The 22038-nt window shown below is 38.1% G+C and overlaps 1 protein-coding gene across 1 annotated transcript in view; it reads left to right on the plus strand.

The window, feature by feature from the left end:
* Positions 1-22038, plus strand: part of PCCA (propionyl-CoA carboxylase subunit alpha) — a 284602-nt gene that overhangs the window by 170529 nt on the left and 92035 nt on the right. Inside the window, exon 19 of the mRNA XM_082774792.1 lies at positions 153-255. Within this exon, the coding sequence (XP_082630918.1) occupies positions 153-255 (103 nt within the window). The remainder of the gene's footprint in view (positions 1-152; positions 256-22038) is intronic.

Consider the following 22038-nt stretch of genomic DNA (forward strand, 5'->3'; position numbering starts at 1 on the left):
TATTTTTTTCAAGTATGATCTCCAACTGTGTCTATAGATTAATGATGTTTTATATCCTTCATGACCATCCTATGAGGAAAGCGCTTCTGGTTAAAATGGGAGAAGCATGAAATCTCTGTTAAAAATTCTTCTTCTGTCTGTATCTTTTTTAGAATTCCTATTGCTAAATCAAAGAGAAGTAGCTGGGAGCTTTCTGTGCATCTAGGAGATGGAATTTACCCTGTTGCAGTTTCAAAGGATGGCTCATCATTTTCTGTAAGTTCTGCTCATTTTCCAAGAAATTTGATGCATTGGAACAATGTATGTTATCCTTGACTCTTATTGCAATTCTCTATCTGTTCAGTGACCAAACTATCTGTTTGCTTTGTCTTTAGTGGACATAACCATGAATTACAAAACAAGACTCGTTATGTTAATTAAGTAGTACTAGTGTACAAAGATTTTTCTCTTCCTGTGTCTATGGAACATTTGTTATCCACTTGTTTCTTAAATTACTTTTCTAATTAACAACCCTGTTTTGTGTCTTGTTTAGAAGTGAGGCCGTATGTTTCCGTTGTAAATATTTAAGAGCAAGAAAATAACTGCAGTGTTGAGAAACACTACGTTAGCTTAAGTTAGTGATTAAAAAAACAAATCAAAGAACTGAGCAAGTTGAATATATAATCATATTGGAATGGAATTATTCAGCACCTCAGTGGTAAAACTGCATGCAGGCATAGTAAAATGCCAGTGTTTCAAGATATATGCCCAGATCACTTCAGATGCATATGTATTAACTATTGTTTTACAAATATTTTAAGATAATTACTTAAACACTTAATATTGTCAACATGAAAGGTGGAAGGAGAGAGCATGATAACAGAACAATGGTAATGCTGTGTTCAGTAGTTCAGCTGTTCAGTAGATCAAGGCCAAGATGCAAGCTGGTTGAATTGTATTGAGACAGTAGATACATAGAGAGAATTACTTCTTAAGTCCATTGATGGTAATTCCATAATCAAACAGTTTTTTAAAAATAGACAGTTGAACTGCATAATACCTGTGGACTCTTAGGCAGAAGTTTTCAAAGGAGCCTGAAGAAGTCAGTTTTTCTTAGAATCATTGAAATACAGGAGTGTGAGGAACCTCAGGTTTCTTTATCTGTCTCTGACAGCTGTTCACTGTTCTTGCCAGTCTTTACTGAAGAATGTTCTGCAACATCTGCTCCATGATATTGTTATCGTCGTGATGTTCAAAATCACAAGATTTGTTTTTTTGAAAAAGGATATTTAAATGACAGTTTAAGTCAATTATGTTTTTAGGTGGTAATGTTCACTTAAATTTATTTTTTAACGCTACCTGTATCTCTGTCACACTGTATTTCACACATACTCCTGATGAATTTGAGAGAAGAGTGTGAGTAGAGACCAGGAACACTTTCTGTCCACATGCTTCATAGATGCACGGAAAGAAATGATGTAGACAAGATCAGCACTTGTAGTCAGTACCTTTTAAAATTCTGTCTTGCAAATATACTACTTGAAGTTTAAAATGTGGAGGTCATTTTAGCTGTCATCTTGATTCCTCTTAGAAAGAATTCCAGAAGGTCTAGAACACAACTTCTTACTCAGTGCATAGCACATAGCATTGCTCCATGGCTATGATGCTCACCCCACATGTGGAGTTGTGCTTTGGGAGCTAAGACCATATCTGCACACAGCTTTTTACTGAGTTAATTGAATTTATATAATGTCCTAGGTATCCTGCAAACTTGAATACAACCCATTGCTTAGACAACAAAACATCCCTGCCAGGTTTCAGCCCAATTTAGACTGGCACTGGTTTGTGTGGCATATAGCTCTTGCCAGGAGCAGTCATTGCCCCCAGTCTTCTCACCTTTTTGTCACAACATCACTATCTAACAGCACTCAGTCTGCAGCAGCTATGAGGGAAGTACAAGGTGGTCTTTGCTTGCGAGGATTGCACGCACACATATTTTTGAGTGACTTACTTCAGTTTCATATAGATACCTAGGCTAGACTTGCTTGGTTAAATTTAGTAAAGGTATTTTTTTTAAGTCAAACTAAGGAAAGTTTACAGACAGAGGAGAGGCGTAAGCATTCTTCTGTGCTTTTGTCTCTATTGATTTTGAAGGTAACTGAAAATATAAGCTCATATATGAGTCAGTCCTAGTTTCCTGAGCAGCGGATGTAAGCTGCATTGTGTCTGTCCAAGATGTGCTAACTCTGAGAAAGGATGATGAAAACGTAATGTTTTTGCTGCTACCAATTATTAACATACAGTGAATTGTTCCTACCTAAATGTAGGAACATTTAGCCCATTTTAACACAGCATATTTGGAGTCTGATCTCTAATGCTTCAGTTTGTTATTCAAACTGTAACACCTCCAATATAATCAAGTGGTCTGGCATTAATGGACTAGGCACGAGTGAATAGTTATTTTTCTTGTTTGCTTTTGTAAATTCCTTTGTCTTCCAAAGTAATTTGGGCCTCCTTTGCTACTTTTCTCCAGTATGAAAATCACTGTGGGCAAGCAATGCTCTGCAGGATTCCCACCAGGGCCCAGAGGGGAGCAAGGGTCCTGCAAAGGTCCTGTTCATCTCCTTGCAGCCCTGCAGTAGTCTCCTGGTTTTACCTCTCTCTGTTAGGTTACAAGACAGGAGCACTCCTGGGGAGCTCTGCACCCTACAGCATCACAGGTGAAGGGGTAGAAAAGCAAAAGGGAGGAGGAGTATGGGTGTAGGGTAGTGCGGCTGTGTGGCCAAAAGGTTGAAATAAAGGGACTGGAGCCAGAAGTGTGTTTTGTGTTTTGGTTCTACTGGTTCTACCCTAACTCAGCCTCTTTATCAATCCTGGGAAGAGAGAATTCCTTATTTGTTTGTCTGGAAAATTCCTTAGCTGGTGAAATACATCACAGTAGGTGGATTTCACGATGACCATATAGTCTATGTCACTTCAACCTTAGGGCATCAAGTATTAAAAATAACTCCTAAGCTTGGGTTTTTACAAAGCAGGTAACTATCTTTGGATCCCAAGATTGTTCGGTTACAGTTATTTCTCCTTGTTACTGGACAAATAGACAACTTGCTATTCTTTATTAATATTTCTTTTTATTTGCTGGGGTTCTTATGGGATTGTGCTGCAGACAAGAGAATAGAGCAAATAAAGCACAGTCAAAAATCTTCTCTAATATAATTCAAAACTTTAAAACAGGAAAGCAATTGACTTAAGAAAAGTCTAAGACTAGGAATGAGAAATCTTGTTTCTGATTAGGAGGTATAACATACTATAAGAAATAAAAAGGGAAGACTCAAAGTCTTCTTTATTAACTTTTCTGTCAAAAACGCAAGCCTCACTTTTTGAACTTCTGCATTTACTTTTCACTATGAAGTTGGTGTGACACGGGCTCCTGACTTTGTGGGCTGTGTTCCCTTGTGGCTTGCGACAAAGATAGCTGAATCCATGGAGCAGTTCGAGCGCCCAGTGGGAGGGCCACCTTCGCATTCCCCTTCAGAAGTTTGCTCCTGCTGCAAACTGTGCCTTGCAGCAGCAGTGTTCGCATTCTGATTTACTTTGTTTACCACTGGGACCTTTCCAGCAGTGACTCCTTTCTTTTTTCCTTAACTCTTCTGCTCTCACCAGCTGAAACCTCACCACCTCACAGTGTGCAGTGCTTTGCTCTCTGCGTAGGGAGTGTGAGCAGCAGGCTTCTCCGAGGTTCCTGCTGTTTGCGAGCAGATCATTCGGCAGCATCCTGGTCTATGGGTCATCTGTGGTTTTCTTCCTTTATCACAAGAATCTTAATGAATTGTGCAGTGTTAACTGCTCTTTGCTGCTCTTTATTTTTCAGGATTTTAAGTTCTGGAACCATCTGTTTTCAACTGCTTTATTTGTAACAAAGGTCTTCGATGTGGGCTGATTTTAGGCCACTTTAGGGGCCTTGCTTCCCCAAGCTGACGGACTTGAACGATAAGTGGTCAAGTGTGAGCAATATTGTTTGCTTGAAGCAGTGAAAACAACAACAAATTAGTTTTCTTGTTTCCAATAGAGAGTAAAAGCTTTTGTGAATCCTAAGTTGATATTTTTTCTTTTAAAAATAGAAATAATTCTATTATTATTGTGAAGCCAGCAACTAATATGCTAATACTTAAATTTAAATAAAATTAGTGTCCTAGTATTTTCAATATCAGGCAGTTGTTTCTGGTGACACTGTATCAATATAATAGCGAACAATTTAGCAGTTGAAAGCTTTTAATGACCTGACTTGAGAATTAAAATGGAGCAACATTGAGATCTGCTTTTTTTCATACCAAGAACTCTCCAACTAAATTCATATAAATGTGATTTATTCTTTTTCTGTGTTACTTCTCCTATGTATTAATTGCTACAAACTGCTTGTCATATCTACATATCTAATTAGTTTTTTGGAGGACAGTCTTTACTCAGTATTCTTCTTAAACTTACAACTTCTCCTTTTATCAATGGAGATCAAATTTACTACTTTTAGACCAAAAAATGAGATTACTACTAAAATAAAAATTGAAAGAGGGAGGAATTACCTCCTTTACGTAAGACTAATGCAAACCAGCAACAAACAGCCCAGAAGCATCCCTTCATCAAACTCTGGAACATCTTTTTTATTCCAAATTCAGATGGGAATCTTTTTCATCTTACCCTTTTCTATTGTCAGGCTGTTTATGAAATGCTTTTATTAACAGATTTTATCAATACAAAGGCATAATATAGTTATGTTCGTGAAGGAATCTGCTCTTTCTTTACAAAGCCTGAGTGCTCTGCAGAGTACTAAAGCGTAGGAGATGCAAAATTAAATGGGAATCTGCATATACTGAGCAAACCTGGCTGATGTGTGGTTTCCCTGCTTGATACTGAATTGTGCTATTCGAACACATCTGAAATATTTGAAGGGAATGTACTCAGTCCTTCAGAGCCAGATGTCAAACACCAGGGTTGCTCTGGACCCATGTTTTGGTGGCTTTGTTGCCTATTTGCAGACTCCCACTCCTGGCTGCTCGCAGCCAGTGTGGAGAGCATCTGCTAAAACACTGGGTGGGAGCTGCTCTCTCCAGCAATGTTGATAGCAGCCCCCTAGTCATTGGAGTGTATAGGAATTCAGTGTCATTGACAGCCTTAACCTGACCTTCTGCATTTTGGATGAATTTTTGTCCGGGGCAAGCATAAATACAGGCTGGGCTTGCCTGTAATGGATTGAGAGTAGCCCTGTGAAGAAGGACCTAGGAGTGTTGATGGATGAGAAGCTCAACAGGAGCTGGCAATGTGCGCTTGTAGCCCAGAAAGCCAACCATGTCCTGGGCTGCATCAAAAGAAGTATGGCCAGCAGGTTGAGGGAGGTGATTCTCCCTCTCTGCTCTGCTCTTGTGACACCCCACCTGGAGCACTGTGTTCACCTTTGGGACCCCCAGCACAAGAAGCACATGGACCTAGTGGAGTGAGTCCAGATAAGAGCCACAAGGATGATCAGAGGGCTGGAGCAACTCTCCTGTGAACACAGGCTGAGGGAGTTGGAGTAGTTCAGCCTAGACAAGAGAAGGCTCCAGGCGGACCTTATAGTGGCCTTCCAGTACCTAAAGGGGTTACAGGAAAGCTGGGGAGGGACTCTTTGTCAGGGAGTATAAGGATAGGACAAGGGAGAATGGCTTTAAACTTGAAAAGGGTAGATTTAGATTACATATTAGGAGAAAATTCTTCATTCTGAGGGTGGTGAGGCACTGGAACAGGTTGTCCAGAGAAGCTGTGGATGCCCCATCCCTGGAGGTGTTCAAGGCCAGGTTGGATGGGGCTTTGAGCAGCTTGGTCTAGTGGGAGGTGTCCAAGCCCATGGCAGGGGGGTTGGAACTGGGTTATTTTCAAGGTCCCTTCCAACACAAACCATCCTGTGATTCTAACTTCATGTAGTGAATGGTCATTCAGTGAAGTAATACCATTAAAATGTGCAATAAAAATGATAGTTAAGAATGTGAGTGGCCTAAGCAAGGGAGATCATAAATATATTGGACCAGGAATCCAATAATATGGTTCAATTTATTGGATTCACCACTGTGTTATTTTCCCATCACAAAGTAGAGAGTTTGGTGATTGAAACAAGATGGAAAGATAAATAATTACCTGACTCAGCACAATCTTTTCACTGCTATAACCCACCTTCTTTCCTTCCTTCAATATTCTTCAGTTATAGTTCTTTGTTAAAAACGTTACCCAAATTAGACAGCTAAAGATTTGTTTGATTTATTATCTTTTGGGCAGAGGGGGTGGTAAAAAAGGGATGGGTGGTCATCATGATATTTTGGCTACAACTCTCTGCTTTCACAAAAGCCATGGATGAATCCAAAAGCTCAAATGCAAATACAGGCAGTAAGTAATTGCACTTTAGGTGATAGACACGATTCTTTTTCTTTGAAGTTCATTGATCTGTGTATAGGATGAGGACATACAAAAAGGTATGAGGGGTTCAACAAGGAATTTGTGGCTATATTTTATGCAGTAAACTGCATTCTTGAAAACCCTTTTGGCATAGTCCATTTTCTGATCTTTTGTTATAGAAGAGGAATCCTCTGTCCTGAGAATTCGTTATTGCCGATTTGCGTGATTTCTCTGCAAGTAATTGTTGTCATTCTTTTTCATGTTTAAAAACAGCCCTTTCTCAGCCTTTTCTCTTAGGGTTCTTCAGTTCAGCAGTAGATGCATACCTTCCCAGGCCAGATGGATTCATCTCCCAGTCTGTTCAGTTGACAAAGAATTTCCAGATGTTTTCACTTATAAAGTAGCTTCTTATCACCGAAGTTGTGGTGAATGAAAGTTGTTTATTTTTTCAAAAAAAGAAAAAAAAAATAAGAAAAAAGCATAAGGTGAAATAGTTCAGAAGTTACTTTGAGAAAATGGAAATTTGATATGTTTCCAAAGGGGCCTGTGTAGGTCAAACTGAGTAAGAGGACTAGAGAAAACTTAATTACTTTTTTTTTAGATTACTGGAATGGGCTACCATTTTCACAAAATATTGGATCACTTCCTAAATTCAAATTTAAGAACAAGTAAATATAATACTGACATGAAATCTCTGTGGAAATTTTGTGATGGTTATTCAGCCAAATGAAAAACTGATTAATGAATGTTTAAATTTGTTTTCAGGGAAAATGAATGTTTTTTTTTTTCATATCTTTTTTTCCACAGGTAGTAAAGAATTTATTAGATATTTGTATAGGTGGGAAATTGTCTTGTGTACCTTTTAATATTTTCAAAAGAAAACGTATTGTTTAGTATGTAAATGAAAGTGTAAAAATACAGATCTAAGGCATTAGTCATTATTTGAATTCATCCTGTATCATTAGCATAGAGTGGTTAACTAGTTATTTGTATGCTTTAAATTAGTGAATTCACGTTATCTAGTTATGATTAAACTTTCATTTCAAATTGAAATACAATATACAATTAAGTAGAAGAATTCTGCTGTATTCATGTGCCGCAAATTTTATGGCTGAGATGTAAGTTGATTTTAAAAATTACTTTAGGAAATATTATCTCTGTTTTATAAATCCTCTTCAAGGAGGAAAAATGCTTAAGAGGGAATATCACCCTGAAGTCAAGCTAGATGTAGCTGAAGTATGCAAGGCATCAAGTATAAAAAGGAGTGGTATAATGTAAAATCAGAGCAATGATAAAGAAAGTTGCTGTAAGCAAACTTAATCCACATTTAATTCATTAAATACAAATGTGAATGGAGCAGGATCATAACCCAGTGCATATTCTGTTCCGTCTTTCCAGTAGTCCATACAGAAGAAGAATGTTTTCCAGCTCTATCAGTATAAAATTAATGACCTTTTTAAGAGAATCAATAAAATACCAGAATTATTACAACTAGTATTTTACACTTCTGGTATGCTTCAGGCACATAATAACATACAACTAATTGGTCATATAAAAGAAATGTGAGAGCTGTGTCCATAAGAATGAAATGCAAATACCTGTAAGAATTCAAGTAGTAAGGAGAGGTAGCCAGGAAATATATAAGTTAACATATATCCCCTACAGAAGTAAATGAAGATTTTGCTGTTGTACTACTTACAAATATATATCATCATCTAATGGAACGTCATATATACTATATTGTTATATGAATGGAATAAAATATACTTTTATTCTGACATTCTGTGTTAGCTTGAATGAAGGGAAAATGTAGAAGTAAAGGCACAAGTGTAGGGGGCAGATCAGTTGCATGATCTTTAAGTTATAAGCAGAACACTTTTCCTGTCTTTTTCAGAGTAGTTTGCATTCTATTTGTGCAATAGCACACATACTCTCCTTTGCAATACACATGCAGTTGTGTGAACAAAACTTGTCATTACTAAGTTCTATAGGTTGTTGCTTAGTTAGGAGTTAAGGAAAATATTTCATGATAGATGTACTACTCCGCCACTGCTGGTTTTGCATAGCATTTAATATAATGCCAAATAGTGTCTTGAGTGCCAGAGGTTGCTCATCGTAGTTCAGGTAGACTGTTTGGACTCAAATTTAATCTAAATTCACTGATTTTATTTTAATGTACTATTTAACAAATAGCATAGATAATGAAACTATTTAGCAAAGCATATCTCCTGACATCAACTAGATGCTTTCTTCTACCTACCTGTTGCTTGCACTGTGTAGTTAACTTTGTCTCATTTGTAGATCTCTAAAAGAGTTCCATGATATTCACATTTCAGGGTTGCTGTCCTGTTATTCATACCCTTATTTATTCTGCTCAAAAAGTGTAGAAAAGTAATTCCTTCCTCCCCAGACAGTAAAACATATTAATGTCTAATGCAGCTCGGCATTTCTTAGCTACATAATATAAGCTCCTGCTTATATTATGCCTAAAAGTATGCACTGTAATTCAACTTGGAAGAACAATAAATTGATTTCCTGATCTTTTGAATTATAGTACTTTGTTCAACAGCATGTTGTCTGAGGTTTTCATTAACTGAAGAAAATTGGACATGGTTTAGGGAAAAGGGCTTAGAAAGGGTAGAATCCACTTTTGGGGTGCTAGTGTGACCAACTTTTGTTCAGCTCTGCCCTCCTGCCATTTTGTGTACAGAAGACAGGAACGAAGGGAATGCACACTTCACTTTTCCCTCTGTATTCCCCCAGCTTAGCTGGTCTTTTCTTTTTCATGCTGACTAGCCATTAACTTTTGGACATATCTGAACCATTAAAAAAAAATCCTAAGTTTTTCTCCTTGATCACCAGCATGTAGTGTAATGTGAACAGCTTAGTCTAGATTCTGCCACCAGTTTTTATTCCTCTTTTATTTCAGGTTCAAATCCAAAGCATTTTTTTTTGTTTCTGAGACTTAAATGGTTTGTATAATGGCATTTTAATGAGGTATGCGTAAGATAACACTGTAGCAAGACCAAACCCCCAATTTCCACCCTTGCAAAATGCTGCCTTTATTACTGGGCTGCATTAATACTTGTTGGCTGGCTCTGTGGCTTTATGGATCCTACACTCCTTTCTGCACAGTGGCAGATTTCTGCAGGAAGGATAGAGATTGCACATCCTGTTCTGATGTGTGGGGACAGTTTCTCCTGGGGGAGAAGCTGCGGGCTTGAACCCTTCAATCTGAGGAGAACCCTGAACCTCATGTTCTGACTCTGTGGGGCAGGTGCTTTAATTGGTATATTTCTGTGGATGCTGACATTGTGTTTTTTAAATGAAAGTAGCCTTGGCCTTGGTATCTTGTTGTGAACTCGGTGTTTCTGGTATGCATTTCCACTCTGCTGAATTGAGTCTCTCCGAGCATCTCCCTGAGATGCTGGGACACATTGTTCATGAATCATGACCAGCGTTAGGTAAGCTGGAGGTAAAAATTCTTAGGTAAATATTAAGTGTACTTGTGTAATATTTGTCTAAGCTTGTATTAGGAGCGTTTGTGTACTAAGCAAAATGAGAAACACGGAGTATCTGGGTTGCATATTTTCTTAAATAACATGCCAGTTTAACAACAAGTATATGTAAGGGACTAGTACAATATGTGCATATTTGCTTTGTAAAGAGAGATTGGTGTGGATTTGTTTGTGTATCTCTTACTAGTTTATTCATGTGGTACTTCATAGGCATATAAAGAAAATATCCACAGTGCTGAGAACTAAAAATAACATGAAAAGTAATGAACTAATTTTGTAGTTTTAATAATATGCTCTCCTCTCTGTATCAGGGCAGCTTGCTTATAATAGTTCTGTGGTATGCTCAGGTTTCTGGTGATTCATAGTTCTGTAAAACTCGGAGTAACATATGGTCTGGCACTTGTATGTAGGCTACAAGGAATGCTTGAAAAGGGAATGCAACAAAAAGTATGAAATGTTAGGAAGCAAAATACTTTAAAAGGAAGCGTGGTCAGTTTGGATATTTATTTTCCTAGTCTCAGAAGCAGGCTTATTTTCATTATTTTAAAGCATAGGTCCTAGAAGGCAGAAAAGGAGCTAGGTTTTTACAGTGGTTACTTAAAAATTATCTAATGAAGATTGGCTGTGTCTTGAGTTTTACCTACAGAGATGGCTTCACATCATGAGATCCTGTGATATGAAAACGGACACTATGTTCTGCTGTGGGTCATGATCCAACAGTCCCAGGAATTTCAGCAAAAAGTAAAATAGAAATTAAATGCCTGTAATGGTACAGAGCAGTATCATACAATTTTCTTTTTTCAGAAGGTCTTATTTCTGGCGTAGCAGCCACCTTTGCTGTCCTGCTGTGGTCTTTTGGTGTAAGATTGAAAACTCCTTGGGGTACCAGTAATGTCCTCAATTTATTTGTGTGCCATGCATACTTCAGATCCTGCACCAAAATATTCATACAATTATTTTCTAGTTTCTAAAAGCAATGCTTACATGAGCATATGTTGGATTTTTTTCTTTACCATTGATTTCACATCCAACATAACTGGAAAGGAAAAAACCCAACCAATTCCTCCCCACCCTCAAAAATCCCTTCCAACTTCCCAACCCCCTCCCCAAATTTTGTAGAGTGAATAGATCAAAAAATGTTGTGAGCTCCTCCTGCTGGCTCAGCTGTAGCAGTAGATACATTTAAAAGCATGCTAATGTGATGTTAAGAGCTTGGCTTTTTACCACAAAAGCCATAGTTAACTCTGCAGCTCCTGAATGGTGTTTCATCTTTAATTCTGTTCTCTTAGCAAATCTCAGCACATTTAATATTCAGTGTGACACTCTACTTTGGGATCTCTTGATTCTTTGGCAGAGGGGGGAACTGTAGGGTCGTTGCTGCTTTGAGTTGCTTTCTTAGCTCTAAATTTCTTTGCTGCCTTTTTTCCCCCTTTAATTTAATTTTTAAGTAAGGCAGATTATTAACATTACTTTAATGTAGCTTTTATGGCTTATGAAAAATAATACTGCTGTAGTGGATAGATGTGCGTCAGCTGTGACTAAATGTTTTGATGTAGTCTTCTCAAAAGATAGACTAGAAGAGCTTTCCTTTGAAATATGTGAAGCAGTTTTAGACACAGCTTCTCAGATGGATCTAATTAGTCTTTCATACGGACTGGATGTCCGTTTGTTGCAGCTGAATTCTCATTTCATTCACCCATAACTAGAAACACCTCGCTTCAAACGTGTTTCTTCAAAGAAAGGAGGGTTTAGGGTTCCATGTTTTACTGCTTTTTGATGTTGGTTTCCCTTTAACTGAGAAGACCTTATGTTTATACAACTGTTATTATTAAGAAAACATAGCTTTGTTCAGGAGAGTTCATTCGGCATCAGTGTTGGCTATTGGTAGGAGTCGGAGATCTGTGGAATAGATCTTGCTGTACAGGACTGGTGGGACAGCTGTATGTCTGGCGATTAGGCTCCTTGTAGGAAGATCCGAATGCAAACACAGGGTTTTAATAAAACCAGGGAACCGGGGCTGTGGGGGAAAATGGAGATTAGAGGTACAAATGATCAGGCTCATCAGTGAATAGCAGTCCTATTTATCATTTATATGTCACCTATTTATCATTTATATGTCATTTATACGGCACTGCGATGTGCCATGTCACGACACCTTTACAACAAGCAATATGATGAAAGCTGTAGAGATAAGTGTCTGGTTGATCCGTGTAGACTATTCAGATATCGCTGTGGTTGATGCTGAAGGAAAATGAGTGGAAGGAGGGCACAGTGACAGATGCCCGTGTGTGTTCCCCACTGGCTTCTCTGCGGTCACCGTGTCCTTTCGACTAAGGGGAATCAGTTTGCAGGAGCAGACTGATTCTGTTGGCTGTATTATTCTGCTCCCCTGTGATGTAGCTGAGCTCTTTTTCCCTCTGGTGATAGCCATTCACTGCCTCCTCTTCATTGTCACAGAAGGGGCAGGCCTGCCCAACTCCTTTAGCTGGTGGCACCTAGGACAAATCAATATGAGAGGACAGCGTCTCGTAGATGCCTGAAGAAACCCAAGATGCAGCAGCATTGGATGCTCAGGTAGCTGCAAAATGTCTTGGACAATGTGGTAGGCTGTGAGCAACGTGGCATTAGTGGATCTGGCTGGCCTACAGGGTTGTGTCTTGGTCCCTGCTACTTGTCCACGTCAGTAACTACTGCAGAATTGTATGTCTGCTTGGCAGCTCTCACTGCAATACTTCTGCTGCTGCTGGCCTCACCCAGTCATTGCCCCTTTCCTTCGGGGATAAGGCTAAAGGTACTGATTTGTTGAAAGGCTCAAGAAAGTGATCAAGGTGATTTTCAATGCAGGTGGAGGAAAAGTAATTTGAAAATACCATAAATGAACTGCACCACTGTCTGGCTCACATAGAGAATAAAAAGGGAACTGATTTTAGTAGTCTTAATCCATGGCCATTTTCCAGAGAAAATGTACAAATCTCAAGGACATAGAATGAACCAAAATCAACTGAAAAACAAATAGACCCATAGCTCCATAAACCTAGAATGATGCATTATTTCAGGTAATATTATATGCACCAGTCTTTATTGCAAAGATTGTTGTTGCAGTTCCAAAATCACTTAGGTTTAAGGAATGCCAGATGTCAGGTGTGTGACTGAATGCAGAATCCCTTCACTGTCGAGCGTGTTATTTCGGCCAGCTTTCTGCATTTTCCATAGTTTGCATAGGGATGGGGACTGTTGTCTATAGACTTTTGTTTCATTTGTTGTGGAAATGTAGGGAGGCAATGAATGAGGGGAGTGTAGGGAGAGAGAGGTCAATCTTGTGGTTAAGGAGGCTGTATGCTGACTTCTCCCTGCCTTTCTCGAAGTTTTTCAGAGAATCTAGCCAAATCTTTGAAACCATACTTTATAAATGCAGTCAGTTTTGTATGCTATTCTGGGCCTCAAACCTCACAGTAGAGTAGGTCATAGCTGAGTATTTACAGCCACTTGGGAAATCAGTGGTGTATCAGAACATTTAAAGCTGGAACGAGAAGTACTCTGAAGCATCAGGTCTCACATGTGCATCGTATATTTAGTAGGGTCTTTAAAAACTGTCATCTGTTGATGTCTCACCTCGACTAGATGGTGTGAAATGATGGGAACGTGGTGAAAATAAACTGATATTTCTCTAACGTGAAAGAGTGAAATATCACGTGCTAAGGGAGGGATAGAAAGTATGTTGAAGAAAAAAAATACTTCTGTCTGTGGACTAAGGCTTGATTAGTGTGTAGTAAGGCTACCTGAGGAACAATATGGAAAATAGTTTAATTAATGAGTATTGTTCAATAATACGTCCACAGCATTTGAATCTGTTTAAAATATGCATGTGAAGGAGGTGAAGCCACATAGTGCTTAGCATCTCAAATTTTTGGTCTTGATATTCATGTTCACATAAAGTTGTGTCTCAATTTAGAGATGGTGTGCTTTGGGACTACAGGTGTATATGTGTGTGAGAGAGAAGTAGGTCCCTATCTTACATGATAGTTCTTCCCCTTTTTTTCCCCCAATTTATTTTGCAATGTAACGCTGATACTCAGAGGACTCGTTATCTGGGTTGGATCCGTTACCAGCCCTGCCTTCTCCCAGTGTGTCTCTTTGTTTTGGCTGGTCCCAGTTGCCATCCCTCAGTCTCCTCACCTGGTTTATGCTCATTGCCTGGCCAGTCTGAGTCTCCCCTCTGAACTTCCACATCACTTAGCAATCAGTCTTGGTTCTTTTCTACAGGACATTATCCCATGTAGCTGTGCCCTGCTCCCCTGGCCTCCAGGCTTTTATCCTTAGAAGTCCCCATTTCCATTTTCCTTTCCCAGGGCTTTAGTATTGTTTTTGCTTGTCCCCTTTCCTTTCCCTTACTACTTATCCAGTTAGTTCTTTTTCTGGGATCACTCTGTCTTCAGATTATTCTCTCTTCTCCTTCATCCTATATTTTGAACTCCTTCCTTGCAGTCAGTCCATGCTTCCGTCTCTTACATTCTTTGAATTTGGTCTCTTGTATATGTTACCACTTCCATTTCCTTTCTCCATCCATAGCCGCCTTCCTCAGTGAGTCCCCCCAGCCTTACTACTTGCTCCTAATTTTTCTCTCCATCTTTTCTGTGCCTCCTTCAATGACACTTCCAATCTTTGTTCCAGTCTGCTTTCTCCAGTCACTGTACCCGTAGTGCAAAGTTTTTTTGTTGCTTGTGTGTTGTTTGTACTGTTCCTTCTTCCTCTGATGCTCAGACCTGGCAAGAGCAAGCACCGAAACCACAGAGGTGATGTATTTGGAGTTTTACACTTAAGCTGGCATTCTGCAATTCAAAAATAAAACTTCTGACGAAGCCATGTTCAGCCCTACACTGGTATGTGCTAAATTTATGAAGTTTCCTTTAGAAATACAGCTGTGAAGTGTGGTGGTCTACAAATGGGTAGGATTTGTTTTTTGAAATCCACAGAACTCATCCAAAGTTTCCATGAGGGCAATACAGGTGCACTCCAACAATTTCACTTCCCAGGCAGATTTTCAAGTCTGTTCTAAATTATAAAGGAGATGCTGCAACCTTTCATAGAAAAGTCAGTAGAATTTAGTAATGTGGCCCAAAATTTATTCTTGTTCCACAGCAGGAATAGCTGTTTTTTTTTTTTTTTTGTTTTGTTTTTTTTTTTTTTGTTGTTGTTTTTTTTTTTTATAATAGTTGCACTCTGAAATTTGCCCTTTCTAAAATTATTTCTAAATGGCCAAATTGTCAGAGTTCACCCCAGTTGTAAGAACCTGAAAACAGCGTGATGATGTGAAGTGTCAGACCACTTCGGCACTAAGGCTTTTCCCTTCCCCCTCATGCTGTAGCTCTGTGTCCTAAACTCATGCCTTTTGGCAGGCTCTTCCCCTGCTCCTCCCATGCTCCTTCTGTCTTCATTCCAACCTTGTCTTTCTGTTGTGGCTGCCCTCTTGTTTCCACCATCTAACCTCCATCAGCTGTTTCCTTTATTGCCGTAATCACTGTGTATTTTCACAGAGTGACCTCTTTGTCACTGTTGGGGCAGCCCAGCTGTTCCACGCTAGCAGACTAGCTTGTATGCACGGTTTGTCCCAATTTAATTTGATATCTTCTCATAGTGGACAGGGGAGGAGGGATATAATTTAATGAAAAATGCATGTGTTTAAACTGGCATCTTTATTTTGATGGTGGTGGGGTTTGTGTATTGCTAATTTATAACATATTTTTGAGTAATACAGGATCTTTTATGTTAATTCTTAAATCTAAACTCTCAAAGAAATGTTACACTGATGGCCAATCAGCATAATGGACAATAAGGAAGAGTGAAGACTAGCTTTTTTTTGTTTAAAGATAACATCAATTAATGAAGAAATTGATAGAGATGGTGTATCTAAACCCTAGGAAACTGAGAGCCTGGGCCTCCCTTCTTTAGCAGTTACAGACCAAGAACAAAACCAGCCAGAATATGATGCCCTTGAACAAGACAGCAGCAACTCCTAAGATAAAACAGAGAAATAGACCCTCTCCCTTACACAGCTTTATGGCCTCAGCAAAGGAAAACTGTCTGCAGTAGGTGAGTTAATAGGTATGCAGGGGAAAGGACCTAAGGGATGGGCATTGTCTGTCAAGATCAATCCATCTTTCAGTCTACCCAACTAAAGTCCATGGTGAGATCAAATCACTTTGGCCCATGATGTGAGATACATCAGCAATCCAAACTGAACAAAAGGTGATTTAAAGTTGCTCAGGCTCACCCTGCGGAATACAAATACCCATTGCTTGTTTTATTGCAATTGGTTTTAAATCCCTTTCACAATATGTGGTTTTGCTTTGTAAAAAATGTGCTTGAAACAACTGCTGAAGTGCTAGATGGCCTTACGAATAAATGCTTTTAGGAGCATTACTGAGTTTGATCTTCTGGATGTGTTGAACAACTCCCTCCTGAACCTGCATTCCCAACAGAAGCTGTTTCAATAGCTAAGGGTGTGCCCCAGAAAGTTCAGCATTAGTAATGTTTTCCAGAATAGGTGGGAAATTATTTTGAAAATGGTAGTAGGAAGGATGTTTGATGTTACAACTTTGGCATTTTTGAGTCATTTGGAACTCTTAATCTGCTTTAGTGAATTTGCCTAGCTCTTTCTGTGTTTATATGCTAGTTTTTTAATTATTATTATTATTTTTCAAATGTAATTTTGTTATGATGTCCATCAGGTTATCATTTTAGCAGGTTTACCTCTGGTACAAGTACTTGGAATGATTAACAGATGAATTCAGAGTATAAATTCTTATTTAGTCTTCAATGTTATACTTCATCTCTGTTTTATACTGTCCTAGTTACCAGGATATTGGTACTTAAAATAAGAATTTTAAAGGATATGTTCCACATCTCCTCTAGAACAAAATTAAACAAAATACAGTCTGGCATGTTTTATTATTTCTTCGAAATCTAATAAAGTATGCCACATTTTTCTCTCATTTATGCCTAACAAGCTCTTTAAAATACTAATTCATGAATTGCTTTAATTCATTTCAAACCGTTTGGTGGATTTTTCAATTAAACTGTTGGATTTTTTTTGTTAATCAAGTCAACAGTGTATTGCATTTGAACTGGATAATATTGTTCCAGATCTGAACATGTGTCAGTGGTGCCTGTCATTGGTGCCAGTAATGAAAGAAAGCTCAGCGCAAATTTTGCGATTTGGCCTCATGCCTAAGAAATGTCTGAAGAGCAAATAAAAAGTATGGGAAACTTTGGGGACGTGAAAATTTAGATACAGCTTCATGAACTGAGATAATCTGTGAGTGTATCTTGCTATGTTAATTTTTTTGTTGTTGTTAAGTAAAGGCATTAAAAACCAATCTGTGCGAAGCACGTAGATTAATTAACATTGGGAAGAAAAGAGATGTCTGAGCCTTTCACCTGTAAGGTACCCTTTATCTCCAGCTGAGTTTGCCAGCTTTTAATACTATTTGACATCTTCCCCAACAGGTGTCTTGATATTTTCCTCCACATTGCCCTTTACGCTATCAATGATTCCCATAATGCCAATACCCTGCATAAATCTGTTATCCTCTGCCACTGAAGGATTTAAATATTTGTTTGGCTTAAGCCAAAAGGATAGAAAGAAACAGTAATTTAACTGTATTAAACTTCCTTTTAAAAACAGTTAATATAAGGGATGGTTAACAAAGAAAAAATGTCTATTCCCAATTTTAAGGACATTGTAAATATGGAGCTAAAGCCTTTCAATTATGAAGCTTTTCACATAACTGTTGAGTTATGTAGTATGAAGAGTGTATTTATTATTTCCTGCAAAAGCAAATACACAAGAGGAGTCCCACATGGAGCTTCTATGTGGGTTTGTAGTGCGCGTTTTTGTGGATGGTCTTTACTTGTGCAAGTAGGCATCTTGGCTTATACTATTTGATTTGAAGAAATCACATCCTATGTAGAGTAGGACTCTTCCGGCATGATGGAACTGTCTGATTTCTTTTTAAATATTAAGTCATTTTAATTTTTGCTCATGACAAAGGCATTATGTGATTTGAAAGGAATGAGGCAGAGTTTGTTCTGTTTTTCCCAGTATTGTACATTGATGTTTCTCATATGATTTTTACATGAATATATGGACTTACATTTATCTTGAAATTTGGTGTGTGTGTAAATGTGTGCATTTCTATAAATTTATGCATCCTATTTAGTTATGTTTTAGTACATTATTTAAAAAGCTTAACATTATTACTGTTTTATGGTATGCTAAATCTCACACTCAGGGAGAACTTTTTTTTTTTTTTTTTGTATTCTTTTCTTCCTTTCCCTGGTTGCACTTTTTGGCCTTTCTAAGGAAATATGTTTTGTGTAAACAGTCTCTTGGGTTTTGATAACCTTGAGTTTCAGTGCTGTAGGAATTCTGCCATGAGTTACATGCTGTCCTTTAACTTGTACAGAAACCTTCTCCTTAGCACAGTCTTCTGTGGAACTAAGATTTTTTTTTTTGCTTGTTCCATTGTAAGGCATCTGTATTTAAAAATAGCTGTGATAATCTCCAATTTTATTGCACACATCTAAAGCTGATAAATACTTATTGGACTAGTAATATTGGTTGGAATAGGTCTTTCTTTCAAAGAATTGTTTTCTGACAACACTGGGGATATAACAAACACGAAATTTTGGACTTAATTTTTTTTCTTTTGCTTTCATAAATATAAAATTGATATTACAGTTTTGTTAAATCATTCTGCATTGTGCTATATGATAGGGCTTTTACGGCATGTACTATTGACAGAAGTTATCAGGGTTCTAATGCAATGAAACAAAGCTTATTAAAGTCATAGAAAGCTCTAAAATTCTTGCTCTGAAACTTTATGGTACTTGCAGCTTCATAGTTTTGTTGCCCGTTTTACTTCAAGTAGAGAATCCATGGTTTAAGTGCATGAGAAGGTACTTAAATGTTCTTTTAATTGGTCATTGGTTGCTGATTGGTGAAAGGGTACTAAGGATACTGGTCTTTCTCCTTGCTATTTCCCAAGGCAGAAGCATGGAAAAGTCTGGAGAAGCCAAGGCTTCTCTCTGCAGAAATGAGCGTTTTTTTTAAATTTTTAAATGCTTCAGCATGCGAAGTTATGTAAAATATGGACAATTTCACATCAAAAAGTACATACAGTGCCTGCCTTAGTTAAAGGGTGCCTGAACTGCCATCTTTCTTTCAGTTCTACCCAGACTCCTGAGGTTTCCAAAGTGACAATTGAAGAGAAAGTCAATTAAAATACTGGGGTCTATCCTCAATCACTGGAACGGCTCTTTTGGTGGCCAGTGTTTGTTTGCCCAGTGTCAGCATCCATACATCTCCCTGCATGCCTGAATGCAAAGACCCTGTTGTTTGTGAAGCCCATCACTTTAGACACCCCCTGTCTGAGCTGGCTTGGGTCCAGGGAACAGGAAGAAATAGGTTCAGAGTAGGTGTGAGTTGAAAATTCCTCCTTTTCTTCTTCCAGCTTTCTTATTAATGAGTTTATTCGAGATTCTCTTTGTCATCTTGGGCTGAAACCATAGTGAATCTGTAACAACAGCTGCTAGCTTTTTATGTTAGGGAGCCTGCCAGCAGGCAACCCTATACAGAGAGCATGGTTCATACTGGATCAGAAAGGGAGCTTTACCTGGTTAGAGTTGAAAGACACCACACTATCATTATTGTGTCTCAGAAACTTTTTTTAAGGAAAAGTATGTTCTTAACATGGTCAATGACACAGCAGCAGCATCTGTGTAAACAGCACAGTCATATTATTTCAAGAAAACATACACAGTACCTTGTTATGGAGAATCTTTGTCTATGAACTGTTCACACCAGAAGCATGCAGATCTCTCAGGCAAATGAACTTTGCACTGAGAAGCTGGATTAAGGGGACTAGAGCTGTGTTGTGGCTGCATTCAGGCAAACCGTAAGCCTTTGGAAACCTGACAATAGCTAGAGAGCTCTGTTTGCAGGTGTTCAGAGGGCTGGCAGACTCCTTCACTTCAAGTGGTATTGTAAATGTCAAAGGTACTGTCAAAATGAAAAAAATTACTGTTTTATTTCTAACGGGAGATTGGGGAATTGAGTAAAAATTTACTGTTAGACAGTAGAGGCACTATTTCTTCACTGTTTTTCGTTGCTTTAATTCTGACTAAAACTCTTAAGACCCACACATTTTCTCCTAAAACTACTCGAGTTGTTTGGCTCCTTTAACTTGAAGTGCAACTAACCTGCTATAACTTAGTTCCCAGCTGATACCTGTTGATGCAAGTTGGAGTTCAGGAGCGTTTGGCTGTGCAGGTCCCATGATGAGCAAATAGAATAAAACATAAGTTTCCTACGTAGGGTTATAATAAAGATGGATGTACCTCAAGGAAAAAAAAATCACAATAACAATAAATGGAGCTTTCAGTGATATGTGGTTTGACATGCAGACTTTAGATTTATATATATTTGGATTGATTAATTCCAAATAGTCCCTATTTCCTTACCTGTCAAAGTTGCAGCAAAGGCTAAAGCAGTGAAACCAGGGTTCCTATTGCCATGGCTCCATCTTGACATTCTCCCAGTTCACAACTAGGTGTAACAGATGGAATGTAAATAAGGTACTTCAAACCTCTATTTTCTGCCTAGCTGAGCTGCTTTATTCAGTATTTCTCTGCTTCTGAAGACATAAGATTCCTTTCTACATAACATAATGGTAAGGAGGATTTGGCAGTTTTGAGCTTTATTAACAGAGCTAATGCCTTCAGCAAGGGTAGAGGTACAGAATATGTGTCTATAGCAAAAGTATCTTCAGTTTTTATCACTTATAAGACAGTTCAGTCGTCTTTTGTCTGGAAACAAAATGTGTGAAGAAGAAGAAAATGGCACATTTGATATGAACTGTAATACTAAAGTATCTATATTGTGATTTTTTTTTAAGAAGCAGGTAGTGTAATGGCTTGATACCTTGAAAAGAATCAGAGAATTTGAAAAGATGGATCACTCTTTGTTTTACATTATCTGGCTGTGCAGAGGAAAAATGTATCAAAAGTTTCCATTGTGAAGTGGCTGCAATTCTTTATATCAGAAAATATCAATGCCCAGGGCCTCACTCTTAACGGCATCAAAGCTAATTCTGTCTGAACAGTCTCCACTTCCTTGACAGAAAGATATGAGGTTCCTATAAAGAGATATACAGAGCTGCAATGTGATCAAATATTGAAATTATCAACAAACAAACAGAAGACCTGTAAACTTAATGCCATAACTGGCAGCTTCTTGGATAGAAAGTTTGTCAAGTGCCAGGGATTCTGAGAGTTTCTCTTCATTAATCATTTAATTCTGAATATTCATTTCTCCCACTCCTACTTGCCGCGGCTATGATTAGACACCACCTTTGTTGTGGTTATAACAAGGAAACTCCCCATGGGGAAGATCACTGCACAGGCAGGTAATTACATTTTATATGTATGTTAACAAGCTTTCATTATTCTTTTAGTCAATAGGTACTCTGATGCAAAAATGGAGCTCTTCCTTAACTTTTTTTTTTTTTTTTTTTTTTTTAAATCTCATGTTTTAAACTACTTCTGTAGACAACTTGGAGTTCATTCATTGTAGAGGATAGGAGCTAACAGCACACCCAGACGATAGGTGTTCTAGGTCGTGGGATGTGCTGTCACAGTATGAACTCGTCTGAATTCTGTTTTCATAGAATTATTATTCAGGAATGTGCCAATTTTTTTTTGAGACTGATTAGGAAATTCGAACAGAAAATACATCTGTTTTGTTTTATTGTATCCTCATTGTGCACTTATAAGAGATGCAGTGATAGAATTTTAGCATTTCATTATGTTTAAGGCTTTGACAGCTGGTCTTGGTGATTGTTCTAGATGTTTTGACCTTTCCTAGATAATTTACCTGTGAACTGTCAGAGGTGTATATGTGTCAGTCCTTGTAGCTGGCAGTAATTGAGTATGATTGCTTTTGAAAATGGGTGTAGATGGGAAGACAGAAAAGGTTTTCTTGCGTTTTGGGTTTTCTTAATAGCAGAAAAAATAGGCTTTTTTTCCAGCTTCAGTTGTCTACACTGAAGGATTTTTATTTACT

The sequence above is a fragment of the Aythya marila genome, assembly GCF_965140915.1.
Source record: "Aythya marila genome assembly, chromosome: 1".
Lineage (NCBI taxonomy): Eukaryota > Metazoa > Chordata > Aves > Anseriformes > Anatidae > Aythya > Aythya marila.